The sequence below is a fragment of the Dendrobates tinctorius genome, unplaced genomic scaffold (genome assembly GCF_039654945.1).
Source record: "Dendrobates tinctorius isolate UK_male_01 unplaced genomic scaffold, ASM3965494v1 ptg000028l, whole genome shotgun sequence".
Lineage (NCBI taxonomy): Eukaryota > Metazoa > Chordata > Amphibia > Anura > Dendrobatidae > Dendrobates > Dendrobates tinctorius.
In genome coordinates, this window is record NW_027361696.1 from 47,492,794 (window position 1) to 47,516,974 (window position 24,181).

Below are 24,181 nucleotides of genomic sequence, written 5' to 3' on the forward strand. Positions count from 1 at the left end.
TGGATGCAAGAGCTCAGAGCAGAAAGGATCACCAGCAGCCATGCAGGGCGTCGGCTGCCTTATATCCACTCAGAAATTCCAGATGTCCAATCACACTCCGCCTGTACAGATGACAGGTTCTTCCCATCCCAATCAATTTCACTACCTCTCTTCACCAGCAGAGGGAGTTCATCAGACATCAAAGGTGAAGGGGAGAAGGAACTCGCAACATCTCCCTCTCCTCTGGCATTTTCCCATCCTCCTTCAAACACTCTATCATTACTCCATAATTAAAGAAACCCGCTCTTGACCTATCCTGCACAAGCAACTGCAGACCAGTCTCCAATCTCCCCTTTATCTCTAAATTCTTGGAGTGCCTTCTCTACTCCCGCGATACCGTTACCTTTCCACTAATTCCCTCCTAGACCCTTCACAATCCGGCTTCTGCCCCCTACATTTGACAGAAACTGTACTCATCAAAGTGACCAATGATCTTCTGACAGCAAAATGTAATGGTGACCACTCTCTGCTCAATCTTCTCGACCTTTCTGCAGCTTTCGACACTGTTGACCACCATCTCCTACTCTCTAGGCTCCAGTCACTAGGCATTGAGGACACTGCCCTCTCCTGGTTGTCTTCCTATCTTTCTGACCGCTCCTTCAATGTTTTGTTCGCTGGCTCCACTTCATCTCCTCTTCCTCTCACTGTTGGGGAACCTCAGGACTTAGTCCTGGGCCCCTTCTCTTCTCTCTCTATGCCCCAATTGGACAGACCATAAGCAGATTTGGCTTTCAGTACCATCTTTATGCTGATGACACACAACTATATACATCATCTCCTGACATTACCCCTGCTGTACTACAGAACACCAATGATTGTCTGTCCACAGTCTCCAACATCATGTCCGCTCTCTATCTGAAACTCAACCTCTCCAAAACTGAACTTCTTCTGCTCCCGCCGTCTACTAACCTCCCCAAATCTGACCTTTCCCTCTCCGTGGGAGGCACCATGATAACACACTGGCAGCAGGCGTGCTGTCTGGGTGTTACGTTTGACACCAATCTCTCCTTCACCTCCCATATACAATCTCTTGCCCGCTCTTGCCGCTTACACCTAAAGAACATCTCTAGAATCCCCCCTTTTCTTGTCATGGAAACAATAAAAACTCTCACTGTCGCCTTGATCCACACCCGCCTGGACTACTGTAACGCTATATTAATTGGTCTACCCCTCATTCGACTTTCCCCTCTGCAGTCGGTCCTTAATGCAGCAGCCAGAGTCATCCATCTGGCTAATCGGTACTCAGACGTGTCAGCTTTTTGCAAGTCATTACACTGGCTGCCCATTCACTACAGGATCCAATTCAAAGTACTTGTTCTCACCCACAAAGCTCGACACAGTTCGGCACCCCCTTACACCTCCTCCCTCATTTCTATCGGCCTAGCCAATCACTGCGCTCTGCAAACGACTTTTGACTAACCTGTTGTCATGATCCAGGTTGGATATGACAGGTTTTAAATAAGTAACCTTTTTTTTCCTTTGAGCTGGTTGCTTGGAGTTGGCTTTGCCCCCGGTGGTCATTGGGGTTATTACACAGTGGTGTCCTTTGTTCTAGTTTGCCCCCGGTGGTGGTGAGCGTTATTGCATGGGAATCTCTAACAGGTGTGAGACTCTGGCTCCTAACTATAAAGGTGTGTCAGGTGTTCTCACTCATTGTTGGTGATATTGGTGTTTTCCAACCATCCTTGGTGAAGGAAGGAGCTAGCGAGAGTTCCTGGCAGCTCAGTCAGAATCCTGGAGTGGCAGCTATGGTGTCAGCGAGGAGTTCTGGCAAAGCTTGGAGGAGTGGCAGCTATGGTGTCAGCAAGGAGTTCTTGCAAAGCTTGGTGGAGTGGCAGCTATGGTGTCAGCGAGGAGTTCTTGCAAAGCTTGGTGGAGTGGCAGCTATGGTGAAAGCTGCACTCAGATGCTGGACTCTGTTGCTGGAAGAGAGCTGCACTCAGATGCCGGTGGAGAACCGGCCTAGGGATAGTTAGGAGTGTAGAGACTCTGACTCAGGGGAGTGCAGGAGGTCTCCACGTCCCTGTTCCCTATCGCAGGGCCACCATTGTAATTGTTTTCCTGGTTTTCCCCTTTATTCTGAAATTCGCCCTGCTGGAGGCGGTGTATCCAGACATACGTGTACTACTGAAATTCGCCTGCTGGAGGCGGTGTATCCGGCTGCACGTTCTATTATTTAAATTCGCCCTGCTGGAGGTGGTGTATCCAGGGTCACGCGTGTCATATAAATTCGCCCTGCTGGAGGCGGTGTGTCCAGTCACACGTGACCATGACACCTGTGCGCTAATCTGCGCCTCCCACTCCTGACTTCAAGACTTCTCCCACACTGCGCCCATCCTCTGGAATGCTCTACCCCAAGAAATTAGGACCATCCACAACTTGCACAGTTTTAGGCGCTCCCTAAAAACACATTTGTTCACAGGGGTCTATCACATTCCGTAATCAAAGTAATTTTATGTGTAAGTGTGCGTGTGTAGCCCATTCACTATCTCCATCTATCTCCCACTCCATCAAGATGGCTGGACCATCATTGTAAAAACACACCTGTACTTTGTATCCCCCCCACCTTCTTGAAGATTGTAAGCTCTCACGAGCAGGGTCATCTTTTTTTGCTTTAATTATTGTATTGTTATCTGTTAGGAACGGTGGAACACACTAAATAAAATAATAATAAAGTGCGTTCGCCGCTCGGGGTCCTCCGTGCAGTAGGTGGTATAACTGCTGCTAAGTGGTGGCAGACAAGCAATATGGCGGTATGATGCACACGGGTTAAACTTCACTCGGAGTGCGCAGAGCGGCCTCTGTTCACACACAGAGGTGCCGTAACAAAAAACACAAAAAACACTGAACCTGTTAGTAACACAGGCTTCCGGTTAGATGCACACACGGTATCTGGTCATAGGAGCAGGACCCAAGACAGAGGAGCTGCGTCCCTCTAGACCTACCGTGTGTGCGACGTCGCTGCTGTGAATGCCTAGAAGGTCTGCAACTGCAGCGTGGTGTAGGACACTGCCGCTCAATGACAAAGCCAGATAGCAAGCGTAATGTCGGACGCTAGCGTAGCGGTGTGGTGAGCACAGTGGCTTAAGGCTTGCCACTGACTGGCGCTGACTGCTAAACTAATTCCCTATCACCATGCGTAATATCAGAGGGAAGGGGTTTCAAATGAGTCAGTCACCAGAGTCATACATCCGTCACCATTCACACATAGCAAGTATAGTCTATACTAGCACATGGCAGAACAGCCATGCGCGCCTTTTATAGCAACCGGGACCTTATGCACGCTTCCAGATCTCCGAGATGGACCAATGAGAACTGGAGCGGGACCTGAGCACATGACTCCCGATCTCCAATGGGAGATCGTCCCATGAGCATGCCCAGTAAGAGGACAGAAGGACTTAGCCTCAGGAGGGATTTGCTGCAAGGCAATCTCCTCTGCAGTGGAAAAATAGGAGAGTGCAGAATGTGAGGATCTGGATCCCTGCTGAGTAAACGCAGAAATCCGACTCCTAACAGTTACCGTTGTTACTTATCACTGTTGTGTTTGAAACTGTTAAACTGTAAAGCACTGCGGAATATGTTGGCGCTATATAAATAAAGATTATATTATTATATGGTTAGTAAAAATTACTATATAGCACAAAAAAACATCTATATGTCCAGGGCACAAAAAAATTATTAATATCAATCAACACAACCAGAGAAAGTCCATTATTGTGTGCCAGTATAAAAATATTTATCCTTTATTAAACTCAATCGGAGTAATTCGTACATATATAATACAAAATTAATCCCAGTAAAAATTCAAAGTCACTACTTAAGCATAATAGGGGAGTTAGCCACCATAAGCCTGATCTACAACCTATGTAAACAGTGCATGTATATAGTACCTTATTTGTAACCACTCTAATACCAGGTACCAACCGTATCCCACTTAGGCAATAAATAAGATAAAGTAAACTGTTTAGCACATACATTGGTGGTGGTCTGCTGTGTGTGGTCTCCCCAAACGCCCCAACGCGCGTTTCGTCCCTTCGTCAGCAGACCACCACCAATGTAAGTGCTAAACAGTTTACTTTATATTATTTATTGCATGAGTGGGACAGCACCTGAAGATTTGATAAACTAACTGAATGTAGTTTTGAGCACCTTGAGGGGTTCACTTTTTAGAATGGTGTCACTTTTGGGTATTTTCTTCCATATACAGTAAGTCCCTCAAAGTCACTTCAAATGTGAGATGGTCCCTAAAAAAATTGGTTTTCTAAATTTTGTTGGAAAAATGAAAAATCGCTGATGAACTTTTAACCCTTCGAACTTCCTAACAAAAAAAATTGTGTTTCAAAGATGATGCAGATGTAAAGTAGGCATGTTGGAAATGTTAGTTATAAATCATTTTGCGTGATGTAGCTCTTTGGTTTAAGGGAATAAAAACTAAAAGTTGAAAAAAAATTTTAAAAAATTTTCTCCAAATTTCCGATATTTTCACAAAAAAACGCAAAAAAGAATCTACCTAAATTTACCACTAACAGGAAGGTGAAAACCAGCTAAGTCGTGAGGGGGCTAAATTCTCGTGCTGGTTGGGTTTTTATTGCTATGATGCTGCAAATGCCAAACAACACACTACAGTATAGTTACCTCAGTCTTGTTACCTCTCAGGACCAAGTGGTGCTTTAGTTTTCATCATGTGTCCCACAGGCACTAAGGGAATGTTGACATACAGCACGTGAACATGTTCCTCCTTGCGAGCAAACATATACATTTCTTTAGACAATGATCTGGCTGCTCACCAGCGTTCTGCATCCTGAACCGCTGATCACAGATTATCCAATGATGCCTTGTTTAAACAGCGTGCTGCCACAAAGATCCCATTGTAATGCCAGCTGGGGAGATCCTTCAGGCTTCATGAGCAGAGGATACATATAATGTCTCATAAAAATTGTTTCCACTTTAATGAATATGAAGCAAAAAATGATACAATTTTGAAAAGAAGAAATGTCGGAAAATTTTGTGTATGCAGCCCCCATGCAGATTTATGTGTTTTTGTCGTTACAAATTACAAAAATCCCTGTTTGTAGTTAGATTGTGCAGTTCTGTTCTTCAGTTTCCTTTTGCCCTAGAAATGTTTAGAGGCATTATACATAACATAATGTCAGTAATGTTTGGGATGCTACCAATGTGGAGTAACCAACTGCATCTTTTTAACTGCTTAGATGCTACAACTGACACTGGAATCTAACCGGTTGAATGGCTGTGATCCAAGTTATCGAATTAACAACACCCAGGACTATGCCATTACAGTGTTGTACATGTATATACTTATATATTCAAGGTGTTGCCATTAGGGGTCTTGTAAAATTAGTCACACATGCACAAGTCTGACGGCATGGTCCTCGAAGTTGTTAATCTGATAACTCAGATCACGGTCATTCAACCGCTTAGGTTCCATCGTCAGCAATGGAATCTAACCAGTTAGGCAGAGGTAGGGATCTAGCTTAGATTCCATCGTAAACTGTAGCATCTAAGCGGTTAGAGCAGTGGTCTCCAACCTTTCTGACCTTGAGAGCCACATTCCGCTTAGGCAGAGGGATGCAGCACTGAGAGAGGAGCCACATCTAGCTCCCATCTCATTCAAAGTAGTGTCAACCAAAGCCCCCATTACAGGTATAATGATAACCAAAGCTTTTCCACAGAAATCACTCCAAAGCAGTACACTGAGATCCAGGGGTTCCCACAATACCAACATTCAGTATTCTCACATCAAGGACTCTCCCCAACATACTGTCACATCCAGCTCTGAGCACCTCCTCTAACAGATAATACCATCCTCCAGCGTACCATATCTAAAACATCTCTAAACCCCTAAGACCAGTAAATGTTCTTCCAGACCTGCACTTCTCTGCAGGGCTACTCACAATATTCACCATTTTGAGATGTACTCTTCATACCTGTTTGCTAGACCTGGAGCTAATGCACCAAGCTGTCAGACAGTTGCGAGCCACAATTCATGGGACCACGAGCCACATGTGGCTCCCGAGCTACAGGTTGGGGACCCCAGGGTTAGAGAAAGGTAGGGAGCTCTGTCTACAACAGACTTATCACGGTGACGGTGTGGTCTTGGGAGTTGCTAATCCGATAACAGATCACGGTCGTTCACCGTTTAGATTCCAATGTCACCTGTAGCATCTAAGCGGTTAGAGAAAGGTAGGGAGTTCTGTGTGCAACAGACTTATCACTGTGATGGCATCGTCTTGGGAGTTGTTAATCCGATAACTCAGATCACGGTCGTTCAACCGCTTAGATTTCAGCATCACCTGTAACATCTAAACAGTTAGAGAAAATTAGAGAGTTCTGTCTATAACAGATTTATCATCATTGAGACGAAATTGTCTTGGTGTTCTCCACTTGATGTTCTTGGAAACATTGTGATATGTGGCATTAGGTTTGACTTTTCTAGCCGCATATGGGACATGGCACAGAGTCTACTTTTTTTACTTTAAGGAACATTACACCAATTTGTTTGAAAAAATCCAATGGACAAGAACTAATGTTGTGAAGTTCTGGACTACGTGACATGTTGGTTTGTTGAAAGTATATACAGTCCGGAGAAGGGGCAGTGTCTGTATATAGAGGAAATATTAACAGGAAAGCAGCAGAGACCAAGCACGCGGCCGAGAGGTGAAGGACGGGGGACTCGATTCTGTCAGTCAGCAAACAGAATGTTTACTTTGGTATCATGTAGGAATGTCACTTCCTTCCATGGCCCAAAGTCAATATCACCCCCCATCAAATGAGCAGGTGCAATATTAAAATATATGTATTTTAAGAGAACTTCCCCTTTAAATAAAACAAATAGTCACCAGTAAATATTAGAAACACAAGAAACTGAAATGTGCCACTGTCTGACCAAGCTAGATATAATTGATAATTATCCCTGACCCTGAAAGTGAACAAATCAAGACCTCTCTTAATCTATGGATATAGCAAGTACCCATCTGTGAGTAGAAATATCATCATGTTACCAGATGGCATCATGCCACATCAGAAATGTGCCCCCTAGTTGCCTGTTTTATGTAAAATTGAAATATAAGCTGTGAAAAAACCTAGGTCCCGTGAACAGATTAGGCTCCCATGTAATGTCTTCTATTTCATCCTGTGACTTCTAGACAAAGCGCAAGTTATGTAATAAATCTTGAGTAAATGTCATGGCATATCACTTTTGTAGGTACCATTTCTGTGCCAAGATAGGCAAAAAAGTTTATGGAGTCTGGAAAAAGTCACAATTTCTCAGTGTAAGAGGACAGAACTTATAAAAGTTCCTCTGGGGCATCAACCTCTTGTTTTAGAAACCCACCTATGAGTAGATCCTTGACCCAGATCAATGCATAAATTTAATAAATTATTATAATAATGTAATTTTTTTCACTAGGCTGGACATGCCTCATTTATAGCATCTTCGAATACATTATATATGTTCTTTTTTTCTTTCAGTGGTTTGTTTATCTGTACCTGATGAAATGTACCATCAGCATCTCCACCGTCATTCTTCTCATCCTCATCATTGCCTTCCATATCAAGGAGATCCAGGTATTCGAATCTACCATCGACTGATGATTGATTGGGGACATAAAGGGCAAGTCCTGGTACCACATGTAATTATATATTTGCGTAATGGGGAAGAGGATTCTGAAAGGTCAAATCATCCTCAACTTAGCCTTTTGGTAAAGGGGTGGATCCTGACACGAGTGCAGAGACAATCCTTGAGTTATGTTCTGCCCTGCAGAAGAAGCTCAAGACAAGACATTGTATTACTTGTGTCTGGTGGGTTCCTCAGAGGCGTAAAGTTGGTTGCCAGCACCTGAGGCAACGGAAAACTCTGTAACCTCCTAAAAGTGAAGGATTAACACTCTGTGTCTCTTCCACCACTCCAGTATTGAACCCCTTGTTCCCCAAGCACATGTATTATACCATAAGATAATACTGGTGTACTTCAAAGTTGCCCTAAAGATCTTTAAGTTTTTTCTTCTTGGTGAAATCTGGCCTAAAATTTTTAAAATTAAAATTATACATTTGTTATAACTTTATTTTTTACTTTTTTTAAAAGATATACAGTATATATATATTTTTTGCATGGTTTAATTTTATGCAACTGTTTAATCACCCTAAAGCATATAAGAAATAAAAAGTTATTATAATATTAACATTTTTATTACAGGGACATTTTTTAAAATTTGGGACCATATGTCTTTGTCTCTTCTTTCAAAAAATTAAAAGTGAGAGTTAAGGCAGGGAGATGTGGACATGATTCATTAGCTATTCACTCTCAGTTGCTGCCTATACAGAGTGCAACTGGCAAGGTGAACTGGTCATCAGCTGCAGGTCTGTGCATAGGAGTCAACTAAGAAAATGAAGCTCATTTCATTTTCCTAAGTCTAGGTCACCGCTTATGCAGAGCGAAGCAGCTGATTACCAACTCATCTCTACTGCTGCACTCTGCATAGGAAGTAGTGGCAGAGACCAAGATGACAAAGCAGGTTGCTTAACTCGTTCAGCTGTCAGGCCGCAGGGTGGGCTCCAACTACACTTATGTGCCACCCAATATAGAGGAGATTCCCGAGCTCTAGTCCTCTTGTGTAATTAGACAGGTTTGAGTGAGCTCAAAGTTTTACCCTTCCCATAGAAGGTGGCTCTTGAGGGAACCTCCCCGATGCATCCATGCCCACGCTACGGCTCTGCTGATCTTTTATAAGCTTCAAAATACATTCTTTAGGAAATGTAAATTGTAAAAATTCTCAGAAACAAAGAAAAATAGTCAATTAATGCAATTTCAGATTTGAGCACCGAGGCCAAAATGGACGGCGAGTTCTTGGTGGTTTCTTTTGGCTGTGGGCTTTACTGCTATTGTTGCTTTTGTTTTTGAAGTTGCGGTCTGTACAGACCACGAAATATGAAGTGTCCTACTTTTTGAGAGCAAGCCCGATGGCTGTGCCAGGAGACCTGCCTGGTATATTTGTGTGCTTGTATCGAGTTACTTAATGTCCTGGCCCTGAGTCAATGTTTTATATTGACTTCTTGACAATTAATAAACTCGCTGAGGCCAGAGGAATGAAGAACCTCGACATTAACCTCAACTCTATGAAAGAAATTCTCTGTTCATCTTGTCACTAACGATGCCACCTGGCTATGCAAGCAGAGACTATCATCTGGTAGAGACAAGTGCTATCCTGTACCCTAATCCAGTGAGAATCTACGTGGATAAAGAGGTGGCTTTTAAGTACTTAACTGGACGCACCGACCACCTAATGAACACGTATCAACATGAAAATTACAACTACAAGAAGGAAAAGTCATGGAATGATGGAAATCATGGGATGGATATATATCCTACTGATCTGCAAAGGAGGAAAAATGGAAACAAAATTTCCAAAACATCTTAATGGTTGTCTGAGTAATGTTCTGACACGATAAATGAACTTTGACAAATCATCAAGATCTGCTACTGGCAGCTCCTGTGTAATCACCGACCAATGACATCCCAGATGTGCTGGATGGGAGACAAGTCTGGAGATGCTGCAGGACCTGGTAATACGTTTAGGCGATGCTTGCTGCTCACAGTAACACCATGAACATGCGTCCTAGGGTTGTCATGTTGAAAAGTGGCTCCTGGGATACTATTATGTTCCTTATGTTCCCTTGTTTAGGTCTCTGCAAGGCATTGTCCATGTGATCTCCGGACCAATCTCCAGCTATAATTTCATCCAAGAAATAAGCAGACTCATCGCTGAGGTGGACAGACCTCCATTCCAGCCTCCTTTCCATCTTGCTCTGCCCCGTGACAGAGGAGAAGTGAGGTCAGGGGACACCTGTGGTTGTACGTCCAGCTTGTAGACCAATGTCGTACAAACGCCTTCCAATGGTTTGTGAGACGCGTTATTCTTGGTACGTGACGTCCAATTTCACTTGCAGTACAGAGGGGATCACTACATGCCATTCTTCTAATCTGAGGTGACTACATTGGTAGTGCAATGAGGAGAGGAGGGAAAGTTAAACTGGTCCTACTCCCGGGATTAAGGCGTCAGGTGGTGTAATGTTCAGTAACTGGATCAATCTAGTCTTCATTCCAGGACACTAATATCTTGGCATTAGTGATTTGTTCATAAAACCAGTGGTGCGGCCTTTTCTCCAAAGTGTCCCTGAAGATGTTTTCAACGCGACAACCACAGACCGCATGTTTCTCATGTTACTGTAAACAGCTACCAGGTCCTGCAGCGTCTCCGAACTTGTCTCCCATCGAGCACATCTGGGACGTTATAGTATGTTGATTACACAGGAGCTGCCAGCAGCGGATCTTGATTATTCACCCAAGCGCATTCAGAACAGGGAACCTTCCTCAGAAGACCACTAACCCCACTGATGGCGGTCGAGGCTGGAAGTACCATGATTCTCTGCTCATAATCCGTACTGAATAAACTGTGATATTTTGAAACTATTGCTTCCATTTTTCATTATTTGCAGAGCATTCTGTAATTTTCATCATTCTACAACTTCTTGGTGTTACTATTTCAATATTGAATGTTGAAATGAGGGATCTCCAGACTTTTTGCCGATGACAGAAATTGGAGAAGAGAAGGATCAGGCAGTTTGATGTCAAAATGTCCAACTCTTTTGTTCTAAGGGAAGATGAGCAACCTCTAGAGATGTCTGCCAGCAGTTTATTCCTCCCTCTCCTTTCACATGTATACTCAGATAAAATGATGTTCATCGGAGGAAGGAGGTGCGAAGGAGTACAGTAGCTGTTGGTCGACAGTTATATAACACACATAGAATATGACTAGATGTTATCCCCAACACTGAGCAGAGCTGTCAATCACTTAGAAGCACCACCCACAGTGAGCTGCACAGCAGTGTAAACAACGGGGTCATCACAGATGTCCTTTTATGATCGCGTGTCCTCCTAATACAACATGTTATATGGCATTCTTAGAGCCTCCCAGAATTATTATAGACCTGCCATATAACTGTGATGGGATTACCAATTTTTGTGCTTGCCATCTGCTGTATCTGCAAACATCTCATTCGGTAGAGCGCCAGGGGCCATTGTAGGTGTCATAATCCATTTTTGGATTTGTGGCAGCTCTGGTTCCTCTCAGTTAAAACTTTTTTCCTTTGAGGCCATCGGGGGTTAATGTCAGTTTTTCACTCTGGCAATTTGGTGTTACTGCAGTGCTGCTGGGTCAGCTGATGCAGGTGGTGACCACTCCCACCATCCTTTAAAAGGTCACCTGATGCATCAGCTGACTGTTGGTGATAAAGTTCCTTTCTGGAGACCAGCCAAGCAGGAGCAGTTCTCTCTTGTCAGTCTCATCTGGCATTTAGAGTCCAGTTGCTGTTATTATCTGTGGTGTGGAGCTTAGCAGCGGTGTACATAAGCTAAGTCTGGTGTTTTGCTACCTTGTCCCTTTGGAGTCTGTCTTTTCCCCCTGTGTTTATTATCTGCAGAGGTGAGGCTAGTGCTCCTTTGCGGGTCAGTGCAGTAGCCAGGGCAGAGTTAGGTGACAAATAGAGACGAGGTATCCTGACAGCGGCAGGGGGAAGGACCCGGACAGGGCGTTAGGTGAGTGTAGGGACAGGCTCAGGTTGGAGCTCAAGTGGTGACCATCCTTCATTCCCTATCGCTAGGGCCTTCCTTTCACCTTTACCATCCTGTTGTATGTGAGTTGTGCCGCTAGTTGACCGACCACCCACTGGGTCGAGTCACTCCATGACATTATCACAGTCAGGAACCAGAGCTGCCACAAATCCAAAAATGGATCGTGACAGTAGGCTAATAAGAGGGTATTAAAGAATCTCCACCAACTGGACATGTTCACTTTAGTTTAGGCCATTTTTATTTGGCTTATCGCTGTAGTACACCTCAAAACAATGAGAAATTTTTCAGATACGCCCTCACAGTATAATAGTTGTCTGACCTCTGGAACCTTCCGCAAATCTGAAAATCAAGAGGTACAGCAACATTTTAGCACTGCAACCCTTTGAGGCTTTAGCTTCTGAGCAGCCCTCCACCCTCTGGCTGTAAACTGGGAAAGGATGACACCAGCAATGTAATTTGTTTGAGTAACATTATTTTTTTTCTATTGATGGACCTGTTATTAGGGTTTGATTTTTTTGCGTGATGATCTGACAATTTTGTAGGTGTGACTTTAAAGTACATATGATGTTCAAAATGCTATTTACCTCATTTTTGGAGGGGAGTTACAGCCATCAAAAAAACAGTAAATACTGCAGAATTGTCCACAGCATTTCTGCAACTCCCAACCACGGGTAAAACGCCTATGCAGCATCAACAGTAAAAGATAGAATGGTAAAAATAATTTTAAAAAATTGTGCAATGCATCCCTGGGAACGGAAGTTGATGGCAGCGCCAATGAGGACCGGGAGGACTCCGGCGGCCAATAGAGGGCAAGTATATCCCTATTTTTTATTTTAATTCTATTTTTTACAGGAATATGGTACCCAGGACATGGAGGTGAGTCTGGGTACCATCCGCACATGAAGCGCTCACTTTACGCAGGTATGCATAGCCACATGCGTAAAGTGAGCGTTTCAGTGCAATCCTATAGCGGCGGAATCGCTGCGATTACGCAGAATTAATGGACACGCTGCGGATTTTACCGCTATGCAATTCTGCAGCAGAATAATCCGTAGCATTGGCACAGCAACTGCGGAATCCCATAGGATTGCATGGGGATGCGTTTTATTAGCGTTTTTTAAGTGTTTCCGCCACGGCAAAAACGCGGTGGAAAGGCTTAAAAAACGCAACATGGGCACACAGCCTTATTCTCACATTTTTTTTCTCTTTATCATATTATTTATGTATTTTCATCCATCAGATTTTTAACAGATGCAAATATATAAAATTTCTATTTTTTCTCATATTTATCAGCAGTATATATAATTATTTTTATATATACCGTATATTATTATTGAAAAAAGGGCTGTAAGACAATTTGCTGCAGCAGGAGCCTCTCAACTCTACCTTGTCTGCAGTAGCAGCAAACAACAATATGGCATTTTAATTTCTTCAATCACGTAATATCCGCACTCGTATTAGGGAATCGTATGCCATCATTGCTCCCCCCAAAATTACAGATCGACCTCCAGTGCTTTCCATATAGAAATGGGGAGAATCGATTGCTGGCCTTGAAATTTTAGTTCTTGTTATAGCACAGTCCCAATTTTCCCAATTACACTGGATAAAACTACGGTGTATAAACTATTGAGTAAATTCGCAAATTTGGCATACAGTTACATACAAAGCTGATTTTATGTTTTTCTAGTCACTTCCTAAGCTGCAGTTAGGACTCTATTGGCTTCCAGCTACCAGACCGCAATGCAGGCTGAGGGCTCATGAGGACACCCCTTCTCATTTTGCCCCATTAGGTTATATGAGCATCATTATGGGGGTCTACTAATTATGGATAAAGCTTTGGATGTGATTGGAGTATAACCTATGTATCATGAGATCAGTACAAAATAATTATTTGGAGAATTCTTTCGTATTTTATGTAGATTTATACTGCAAGCCAAGGGGACGATACACTGTATTATACAAATTTTTATGGTCTTACAGTGGAGCATGTCTCAAAAGATCCTCTAGGGTGGTTCTCACAGAATTCTCGAAGGCGTGTCTTGTGGGTGCTGTGTGTAAGATCTCAATGAGCCATACCTCCTTGGTAAAATTATTACTAAATAAAAAGGCTCATGTGGTGGATTTAAAAAAAAAACAAGAAACAAATTAGTTAGTGAAGCAGCATGTTGCACAAAGAGGAAAGGTGACGTGGATTCTCTAAGCTTAAGGTCCACGTGGGATAATGGCCCACAGGCGTTGGTGCAGTAGGATAGGAGATTGTTGCAAGTGGGAAAAAAGAGTTACTGGAGGCAAACTAAAAGTCTTAAAGGGGTCCTGGAGACTGCAAGAGGACAGAAGATGTCTTGGAAGCCGCAGACGGACAAATAGAGGCAACCTCAAAGTCCTGGAGACTACTCACGTGTAGCAAGGTTTCTGAAGGCAACGACAAAAAGGTGAAGTCCTGAAGACCAAAGAGAGCTACTAGGAATACTGGAAGCCACAGACAAACAGGTGAAGTCTTGAAGACCTCTGACAGGTAGCAGGGCTACTGGAAACAGCAGACAACCAGGCGAAGTCCTGAAGACCACTGACAAGTAGCAGGCTTACTGGAAACCACAAATTAACAGGAAGTGAAGTCTTGAAGAACACTGACAGGTAGTTGGGTTCCTGGAAACTACAGAAAAGTGAAGTCCTGAAGACCACTGACATGTAGCAGAGTTACTGGAAAGCATACACAAGTGAAGTCCTGAAGACCATTGACAAGTATTAAGATTAATGGAAACCAGAGACAAGGGAAGTCCTGAAGACCACTGACAAGTAGAAAGGTTACTGGAAACCGCAGCCAAGTAATTCATACACTGGAAACCACAGACAGCCAGGAGACGTACTGATTACTGTGGACTGGAACTCTGCACAGACAATGAAAAGAGTTACAATCAAGTCTTAATACCAAGACACAGATGTGTGACTTGGGAGGCCTTATTTAGGCCTAGGAAATTCTACAAAAAACCCCTGGTGGAGCAAATGAAAATCTAACGCACCAGGGTGAGCGCTTAACACGGTGGGAATAATATTAGAGCAAGAACAGGCCACTTTTGACCTGATGAAAAATCTTCAGTTTGTAATCTTTATACATAAAGATCACTTCCACAGCATGCACGTGTAATTAATCCGACCACTTCGAGCAGTCCGTGCAGACATTATTGAGGCGGATGTGAGTGAGCCATTAACTAGGATAACTTTGTGTGCTTAACAGGTGTGGCTGCTCTCTGCGCTGCCAAGTCCTCGCCGCTAGAAAGGGAGGCTGCAATTAGCAGAGCGCAGGATCGCACTGAGGTCTGTGGCTTTTTAAGAATATAACGTGTCATTATTAGTGGGCGGATGGAAAGTGCACGTCTGGGAAGACTGAAGAGGGAGTCAGGTAAAATGGTCTATTAATATCCTATGTTGCCATTCCTATGTTATATTGGTCATGGTTAACAAACATTATAGAAAATAGAGCAGATCCAGCATCATCTGGTGCACGCTCAGCAACTGGGAAAGATGGCTGATGGAGGAGATATTATACATGGAGAGAAGCAATGAACACGTCATAATCATTGCATTACTGTTTCTTATTATTTCCCATTGCCTCCGATGCATAATATTCAGCCCCTTCATCCCTAGTGTATAACATCCAGCCCCTCATTCCCGGGGTATAACATCTGGGCTCTAAACCCCATATTTATAACATCAGGCTTCCTCACCCCCCAGTGTATAACATGCAGCCCCCTCACCCCCCAGTGTATAACATCCAACCCCTCACCCCCCGGTGTGTAACATTCAATCCCCTTGCCCCCAGTGTATAACATCCAGCCCCCTCACCCCTCGTGTATAACATCTGGCCTCCTGACCCACCCAGTACATAATATCCAGCCCCCTCACCCACCCAGTGTATAACATCCAGCCCCCTCACCCCCCCAATGTTTAACATCCAACCCCTCATCCCCAGGGTATAGTACCTGACCTTCCACCTCCAGATTTATAACATTTAGCCCCTCAACCCCGGTGTATAACATCTAGCCCCCTCACCCCAGGTGTATAACATCCAGCTCCCTCACCACCCGGTGTATAACATTCAGGTCCCTCACCCCCCAGTGTATAACATCCAGCCCCCCCGTGTGTAACATTCAACCCCCTTGCCCCCAGTGTATAATATCCGTCCCCCTCACCCCTGGTGTATAACATCTGGCCTCCTGACCCACCCAGTGCATAACATCCAGCCCCCTCACCCACCCAGTGTATAACATCCAGCCCCCTCACCCCCCCAATGTTTAACATCCAACCCCTCATCCCCAGGGTATAGTACCTGACCTTCCACCTCCAGATTTATAACATTTAGCCCCTCAACCCCGGTGTATAACATCTAGCCCCCTCACCCCAGGTGTATAACATCCAGCTCCCTCACCACCCGGTGTATAACATTCAGGTCCCTCACCCCCCAGTGTACAACATCCAGCCCCTCGCTCCCACTGTATGACATCCAGACCCCTCACCACCCGGTGTATAACATTCAGCCTGATCATCCCCCGGTATATAATGTCCAACCCCTCATCCCTGGGGTATAGCATCTGGCCTTCCACCTCTAGATTTAAAACATTTGGCCCCTCACCCCGGTGTATAATATCAAGCTCCTCGTCCTCAGGGTATAGCACCTGGCTTCCCATCTCCAGATTTATAACATTTGGCCCCTCACCCCCGGTGAATAACATCCAGCACCCTCACTTCCCAGTGTATAACATCCAGCCCCTCACGCAGGTGTGTAACATTCAACCCCCTCGCCCCCAATGTATAACATCCACCTCTGGCTCCCCCTCCCCCAGTGTATAACATCTAACCCCTCATCCCCATGTATAGTATCTGGCCTTCCAGATCTAGATTTAAAACATTTGGCCCCTCAACCCCAGCGTATAACATCCGGCCCCCTCACCCCCCCGTGTATAACATTCAGGCCCCTCACCCCTGAGTGTATAACATTCAGGCCCCTGAACCCCCAGTGTATAACATTCAGCCCCCTCGTCCTCACATTATAGCATCTGGCTTCCCATCTCCAGATTTATAACATTTGGCCCCTAACCCCCGGTGTTTAACATCCAGCCCCCACACCCCCCTGGTGTATAACATCCGGCCCCTTGTTTCGTTTGTATAATATCCGGCCCCTTTGCCCCCAGTATATAGCATTCGGTCCATTGCCCCTCAGTGTATAACCTCTGGCCCCTTGTCTCCATTGTTCCTAGTGTATAACATCCAGCCGCTTTGCCCCAGTGTATAACCTCCAGCCCCCCACCATTTCATCTGTCTTTACTAACGTGACAGAACAGCAGGGGTCCAGAGCTCACTGATACCAACGTGGTCATGTATTAGGAGCCACCGAGGTAACAAGTCCAATCATGAAATTTCTTGCTATCAATCTTCCCCCATCACCTTCCCCCATGATATTTTTGAGAAGTGGAAGAAATGGCAGCAACTCAGTCATGAAGTGGAGACCCTGTAACGTTACAGAGCGGGGAGCCAAGTGCTGAGGAGCAGAGGGCTGAAAAGTCATCACCGCTCTGCTGACCTTCTCTGGTATAAGCATTAGAACAAACACTTCACCCCCACCGGGAGCTTCATGGCTGGGCAGCTGCATGCAGCCTTACATCACCAAGCACAATGCAAAGTGTCAGATGGAGTGGTGTAAAGTCACCACCACTGGACTCTGGAAGAGACGTGTTGTGTGCAGTGACAGATCGTACATCTCTATCTGCGTTTGATGGACGAGTCTGGGTTTGGTGATTCCAGGAGGACGTTACCCCCTGACTGCATTGTGCTTCCTGTACAGATGATGGAGGAGGACAATACTATGGGATGTTATCAGGGGTTGGACTATTTGTTAAAATTATGGGAAATCTTAATGTTCAGCTTTATAGGAACAGTTTGGGAACATAATTTTATCCTTGTAGTTTAAATAGTAAAATAGATAACTCTCAATTAGCACAGGGCCTCTACGGCTCCCAGACAGTAGAAGATGCAACCACAGTACCCCTAATTGTTGGACTACGTTGTCAGACATTATTCCATAAATCCTATATAAACACATTCCAGATTCTTTTTCTTTTTTGATCCAGATATACTTGACATTTACTGTGCAGTGAGCCATGTGTAAGGCATTAATGGTTTTCCTGCAATGCGCCCATCCCGGTGACTCAAGTTTCTGTCGCTTTGTGGTCATTTCTGCCTTTTTATGTGAAGATGGAAATTTTGGCAGGAGAACTATTATTCTAGGTGTGTCATGCCCTCCATGTTCTAGTTACCCCATGCTGGGTTGGTTGCCACGATGTAAGCAGTTGGGTGGTGCCCGCACCATATATTTACTGGTTGCTGAGAAGATACGTTGACCGCACCTATCGTCTGTGTGTTCATGATAGGACTCAGCCATATCTACTTTGTTCAGAGAGTGAACACCCCACAAGATCTGCCATATACCAGGAACACCCCGCAGGACCCGATGTAAACTAGTAACACACCACAAAACCAACTGTAGGCCTGTAACACCCCACAAGCACTGCCATGTACCAAGGTCACACCATAAAACTCACCGTATACACAGTCTATACAGAGAGCATCCCACAAGACCTGAAGTGTACCAAGGACACCACACAAGACCACTCGTATACCGGGAACACCCCCTAATACCTGTTGTAAACCAGGAACCCCATACAAGATCTGCCATGTCCAGGGGACACCCCACAAGGCCTGCCATGTACAGGAACACCCCACAAGACCTGCCATATAATGGTAACACCACAGAGGACTTGTTGTAAACCAAGAACACTCTACAAGACCAGCCGAATACCAGTAACACACCACAAGTTCTACCATGTTCTAAGGACACCCCACAAATATATCGGGAACAACCCCAAGACCTGCCGTAAACCAGGAACACCCCACAATACCTGCCATTTTTAAGGAACACTCTACAAGACCTGCCATATACCTGGAACAATCCCCCAGACCTGCTGTATACTGGGAACACCCCACAAGACCTGCAACATACCAGGAACACTCTACAAGACCTTCTGTATACTGGGAACAATCTCCAAGACCTGCCATAAACCAGGAACACCCCACAAGACCTGCCATATACTGGAGACATCCTGCAAGGTCTGCCGTATACCGGAGACACCCCACAAGACCAGCCATATACCGGAACCCCACAAAACCTGCCGTATACCGGGAACACCCCCCAAGACCTGCTGTATACAGGGAACACCCCACAAGACCTGCTGCATACAAGACTTACGGTATACCGGGAACATCCCATAATACTTGACGCATACTGGGAAGAACTCATAAGACCTGCCATATACCAGAAGCACCTCAATAAACATGCTGTATACCAAAAAACAGCCGACAAGACTTGCCGCATCCAGAGAACATCCCACAACCCTTCCAACCTCATTATCGTGAAGAACTACAGTAGCTCTTGACTTTTTTCCTAATATAATCCACCCCGGATGCCATTGTCTCTAGATAATCAGTATTATTCTGTTTACTCACATGTAAATAAAATGTTATAGTATGTATATGTGTGCTTATGAATATAAGCGTGATCAGAACTCCATTTTCTCATACAAAGCTCCAAATCCTCTGCATAGATACTGCGGTAAAACATTCTTGCTATCTACAACCACCACTAGAGGGAGCTCACGGTATATAGATCATACATTGAACTGAATAAGAAAACTGTATGCAGTGAGCCCCCCCTAGTGGTGGTGGCAGACGATAAGATCTAACGATTGAAGCTGCAGCTTAAATGTTATATATATCTTTCCTTCTAATTAGTTAGGTGCCTAGATTAATGAGGCTTCATTATACAAGAGCTAAATCTATATTTTATGTTGTCTTCATCTCAGCTCTTCATGACAGATAATTCTCTAGTGCATTGGCGCATTGCTGTGAATACTAAGAAGTCGGCATGGATTTTTCTCGAAATTCTAGTATGTGCCATCCACCCGTTTCCTTTCGAGCGACAGTGTGAAGAAAACAAGGTACCCGACTCGGAGAAACTGGTCTTCCTCTCACAAGCCGAAATATTCCTGTCCATCCTGATGTTCCTTCGTGTTTACCTGTTGCCCAGGACAGTGCTGCTTCATAGTAAGGTGCTGGTGGACGCCTCTTATCGGAGCATCGGGGCCCTAAACAAGATCAAATTTCAGTACCAGTTTGTTATAAAGATCCTGATGAACACCTGCCCAGGTCGGGTCCTTCTCATCCTGACCGTCAGTCTCTGGATTGTGTCTTCTTGGGTCCTGTCCGTGTGTGAGAGGTGAGAGGGCGACTAATGATTCCTCATCGGAGGCGAAAAAAAAATTTGGTGCAGGTGCTCTAGGAGGGAAGTGGGCTAATTATCTACGAATAGATTGTCATGCCACTTAAATACAGTATGTGTCCAAGTATGATAAAGGTAAATCCAAAGGAGCAGTAATATAGTAGTTATATTCGTGTACATAGGGGCAGTGTGATAGTAGTTATATTCTTCTATATAGAGGCAGTATTATAGTAGTTATATTCTTCTACATAGGAGCAGTATTAGAGTAGATATAGTTTTCTACAGGGGGCAGTATTATAGTAGCTATAGGAGCTATATTCTTCTACATAGAGGCAGTATTACAGTAGCTATATTCTTGTACATAAGAGCAGTATTATAGTAGTTATATTCTTGTACGTAGGGGCAATATTATAGAAGTTATATTCTTGTACATAGGGGCAGTATTATAGTAGTTACATTGTACAAGAAGCAGTATTATAGTAGTTATATTCTTGTACATAGGGGTAGTGTTATAGTAGTTATTCTTGTACATAAGGGGCAGTATTATAGTAGTTATATTCTTGTGCAAGAAGCAGTATTATAGTAGTTATATTCTTGTACATAAGGGCAGTATTATAGTAGTTATTCTTGTACATAGGAGCAGTATTATAGTAGCTATATTCTTGCACATAAGGGGCAGTATTATAGTAGTTATATTCTTGTGCAAGAAGCAGTATTATAGTAGTTATATTCTTGTACATAAGGGCAGTATTATAGTAGTTATTCTTGTACATAGGAGCAGTATTATAGTAGTTATATTCTTGTACATAGGAGCAGTATTATAGTAGTGATATTCTTGTACATAGAAGCAGTATTATAGTAGTTATATTCTTGAACATAGGGGCAGTATTATAGTAGTTATATTCTTGTACATAGGAACAGTATTATAGTAGTTATATTCTTGTACATAAGGGACAGTATTATAGTAGCTATATTCTTGTACATAGGAGCAGTATTATAGCAGTTATATTCTTGTACATAGGAGCAGTATTATAGTAGTTATATTCTTGTACATAGGGACAGTATTATAGTAGTTATATTCTTGTACATAAGGGACAGTATTATAGTAGCTATATTCTTGTACATAGGAGCAGTATTAAAGCAGTTATATTCTTGTACATAGGAGCAGTGTTATAGTAGTTATATTCTTGTACATAGAAGCAGTATTATAGTAGTTATATTCTTGATCATAGGGGCAGTATTATAGTAGTTATATTCTTGTACATGGGGCAGTATTATAGTAGTTATATTCTTCTACATAGAGGCAGTATTATAGTAGCTATATTCTTGTACATAGGAGCAGTATTATAGCAGTTATATTCTTGTACATAGGAGCAGTATTATAGTAGTTATATTCTTGTACATAGCAGTATTATAGTAGTTATATTTTTGAACATAGGGGAAGTATTATAGTAGTTATATTTTTGTACATAGGGGCAGAATTATAGTAGTCATATTCTTGTATATAGGGGCAGTATTATAGTAGTTATATTCTTGAACATAGGGGCACTAGTATAGTAGTTATACTATTGTACATAGGGGCAGTATTACAGTAGTTATATTCTTTTACATAGGAGCAGTATTATAGTAGTTATATTCTTGTACATAGGGGCAGTATTATAGTATTTATATTCTTGTACATGGGGCAGTATAATAGTAGTTATAATCTTGTACATGGGGGCAGTATTATAGTAGTTATATTCTTGTACATAGGGGCAGTATTATAGTAGTTATATTCTTGTACATAAGGGACACTAGTATAGTAGTTATACTCTTGTACATAGGGGCAGTATTATAGTAGTTATATTCTTGTACATGGGGCAGTATAATAGTAGTTATAATCTTGTACATAGGATCAGTATTAGAGTAGTTATATTCTTCTACATAGGAGCAGTATTATAGTAGTTATATTCTTGTACATAAGGGACACTAGTATAGTAGTTATATGCTTGTACATAGAGGGCAGTATTATAGTGGTTATATTCTTGCACATAGGGTGCAGTATTATAGTAGTTATATTCTTGTGCATAGGGGTCAGTATTATAGTAGTTATATTCTTGTACATGGGGCAGTATTATAGTAGTTATAGTCTTATACATAGAGGCAGTATTATAGTAGCTATATTCTTGTACATAGGAGCAGTATTATAGTTGTTATATTCTTGTACATAGAATCAGTATTATAGTAGTTATATTCTTGTACATTGGGGCAGTATTATAGTAGTTATATTCTTGTACATAGGAGCAGTGTTATATTTGTTATAATTCTTGTACATGGGGGCAGTATTATTGTAGTTATATTCTTGTACATGGGGCAGTATTATAGTAGTTATAATCTTGTACATGGGGCAGTATTATAGTAGTTATATTGTTATACATATAGTAGGTGGTGGTATTATAGTAGTTATATATTTGTTTTCACAGAGACACGACTGCTGATCTGACCAGTGCTATGTGGTTGATTCCTATCACCTTTCTAACCATTGGTTATGGAGATTTGGTGCCTGTAACTGTGTGTGGGAAGATGGTGTGCCTTTTCACTGGAGTTATGGTAAGACAAAAACTCAGGTTACCGAGGGACAGACAAAAACTAAACCATGATATCATGATAATTGTTTCCTATTTGCTAGATGAACCAATTTTTTATAACATCCCGCATACTCATGACACAACTCTTCATGGCTTTATGTTCATTATGTGACACTGACTTTGTAGTGGGCGTTTCACATTGTGTGTCTGTTTCAGGGGGTCGGATGTACGGCTCTAATCGTTGCTGTAGCTGCTCAGAAACTGGAATTTACTAAGGCAGAGAAGCACGTCCATAACTTCATGATGGATATACGTTATATGAAACAGGTAAGTGTTGTATAGCGGAATAATTAGTGTATTTTTTTTTGTAGCATCTGGAGTTTTTTTTTTTTGTTTTTTTTTTTAATATTCTGGGGTGTATCAAATAAATCTTGCATGTTCACTTCACTTTGTCTTCCATTTCTATACACTGTGGGTATTCTGCCTCATGGCTAAACTGAAAACGTTGGGTGCTCAGACTGCCATCCCATGGTGTCTGTTTGCCGTTACTCACATTTAGTGATGTCCGCAGATAGTTTAACTCGACTGAAAAGAGCACGTTTGAAGAGTCCAGTAGAGGGTTCATTCTCAGCTGAATCCTTGCATAATACACAGTTACAGTAGGTAAAAAGAGACTTTCCTTGTACAGAGCTGTATAAACGTGTGCTGTTTTTGTATAAGCTGGTACCTCTTGTGATGCTGTCGATTTCGTGACAGTAATCTTCTTGTTGGACACACCCAATGATGATCTGTTTTGCATTTTCAATGTCAGCAACAGTAGGGTGTCCTTTACACATGTGCCAGCCATGGCACTCTAATGTTTTGTTGCTGCAAAAACTATGGGCGATGTGAAGAAGATGAGCTACGGCCCGCATGACGGATGACCAGCTTGAAAAGCGTTCAAACCGATGAGAACTTTGCTTTGGTTTTGATATCACAGGAGTGTAGTGAGTAAAGATGGTTGGTCTGATTTCCTTGTCAGATTCTGGTTCTACCAGCTCATAAGTGTTGCTGATGTCCTTTGAACAAGGGTCTTTATACAGGAAACTTGGAGGTGACAGCCATGTGTTGTCATTGAGTTTAGACGCAGCTGGAAGTCTTGTTCCTCTGTCGGCCGGGTTCAGATCACTGGGGATGTGATGCCACTGCTCAGGAGTAGAAAATGCTCTGATTCGTTCTACCCTATTGCTGACATAGACGTAGAATTGTTGTGTTTGATTGTATATATAACCAAGCACCACTCTACTGTCTGTGTAGAATCTAAATGAGTCGATAGTAATGTCCAATTCATCCCTTATAACTTCTGCAATTTCTACTGCCAGTACGGCAGAACAAAGTTCAAGCCTTGGTATGGAATGTGCGGGTTTCGGAGTTAGTTTTGCTTTACCCAGGATGAACCCACAATGTACCCTGTTGCTGGATTCTGAGGCTTTCAGATAGGCCACTGCAGCTATAGCCTCTGTAGATGCGTCAGAAAGTATGTGGACCTCTTTTCGGACGGCAGTTGAAAGGGACGTTAATGAATAACAACGTGGGACTTGAAGATGTTTTAAGATCTTT

At 43.0% G+C, this 24,181-nt stretch overlaps 1 protein-coding gene across 2 annotated transcripts in view; it reads left to right on the forward strand.

Moving 5' to 3' along the window:
- KCNN4 (potassium calcium-activated channel subfamily N member 4) overlaps nucleotides 1-24,181 on the forward strand; it is an 87,013-nt gene that overhangs the window by 45,998 nt on the left and 16,834 nt on the right. For both annotated transcript variants that reach the window (XM_073570630.1, XM_073570631.1), the window contains exons 2-5: nucleotides 7,528-7,623; nucleotides 19,600-20,012; nucleotides 22,478-22,604; nucleotides 22,799-22,909. In XM_073570630.1, coding sequence (XP_073426731.1) covers nucleotides 7,528-7,623; nucleotides 19,600-20,012; nucleotides 22,478-22,604; nucleotides 22,799-22,909 — 747 coding nt within the window. The remainder of the gene's footprint in view (nucleotides 1-7,527; nucleotides 7,624-19,599; nucleotides 20,013-22,477; nucleotides 22,605-22,798; nucleotides 22,910-24,181) is intronic.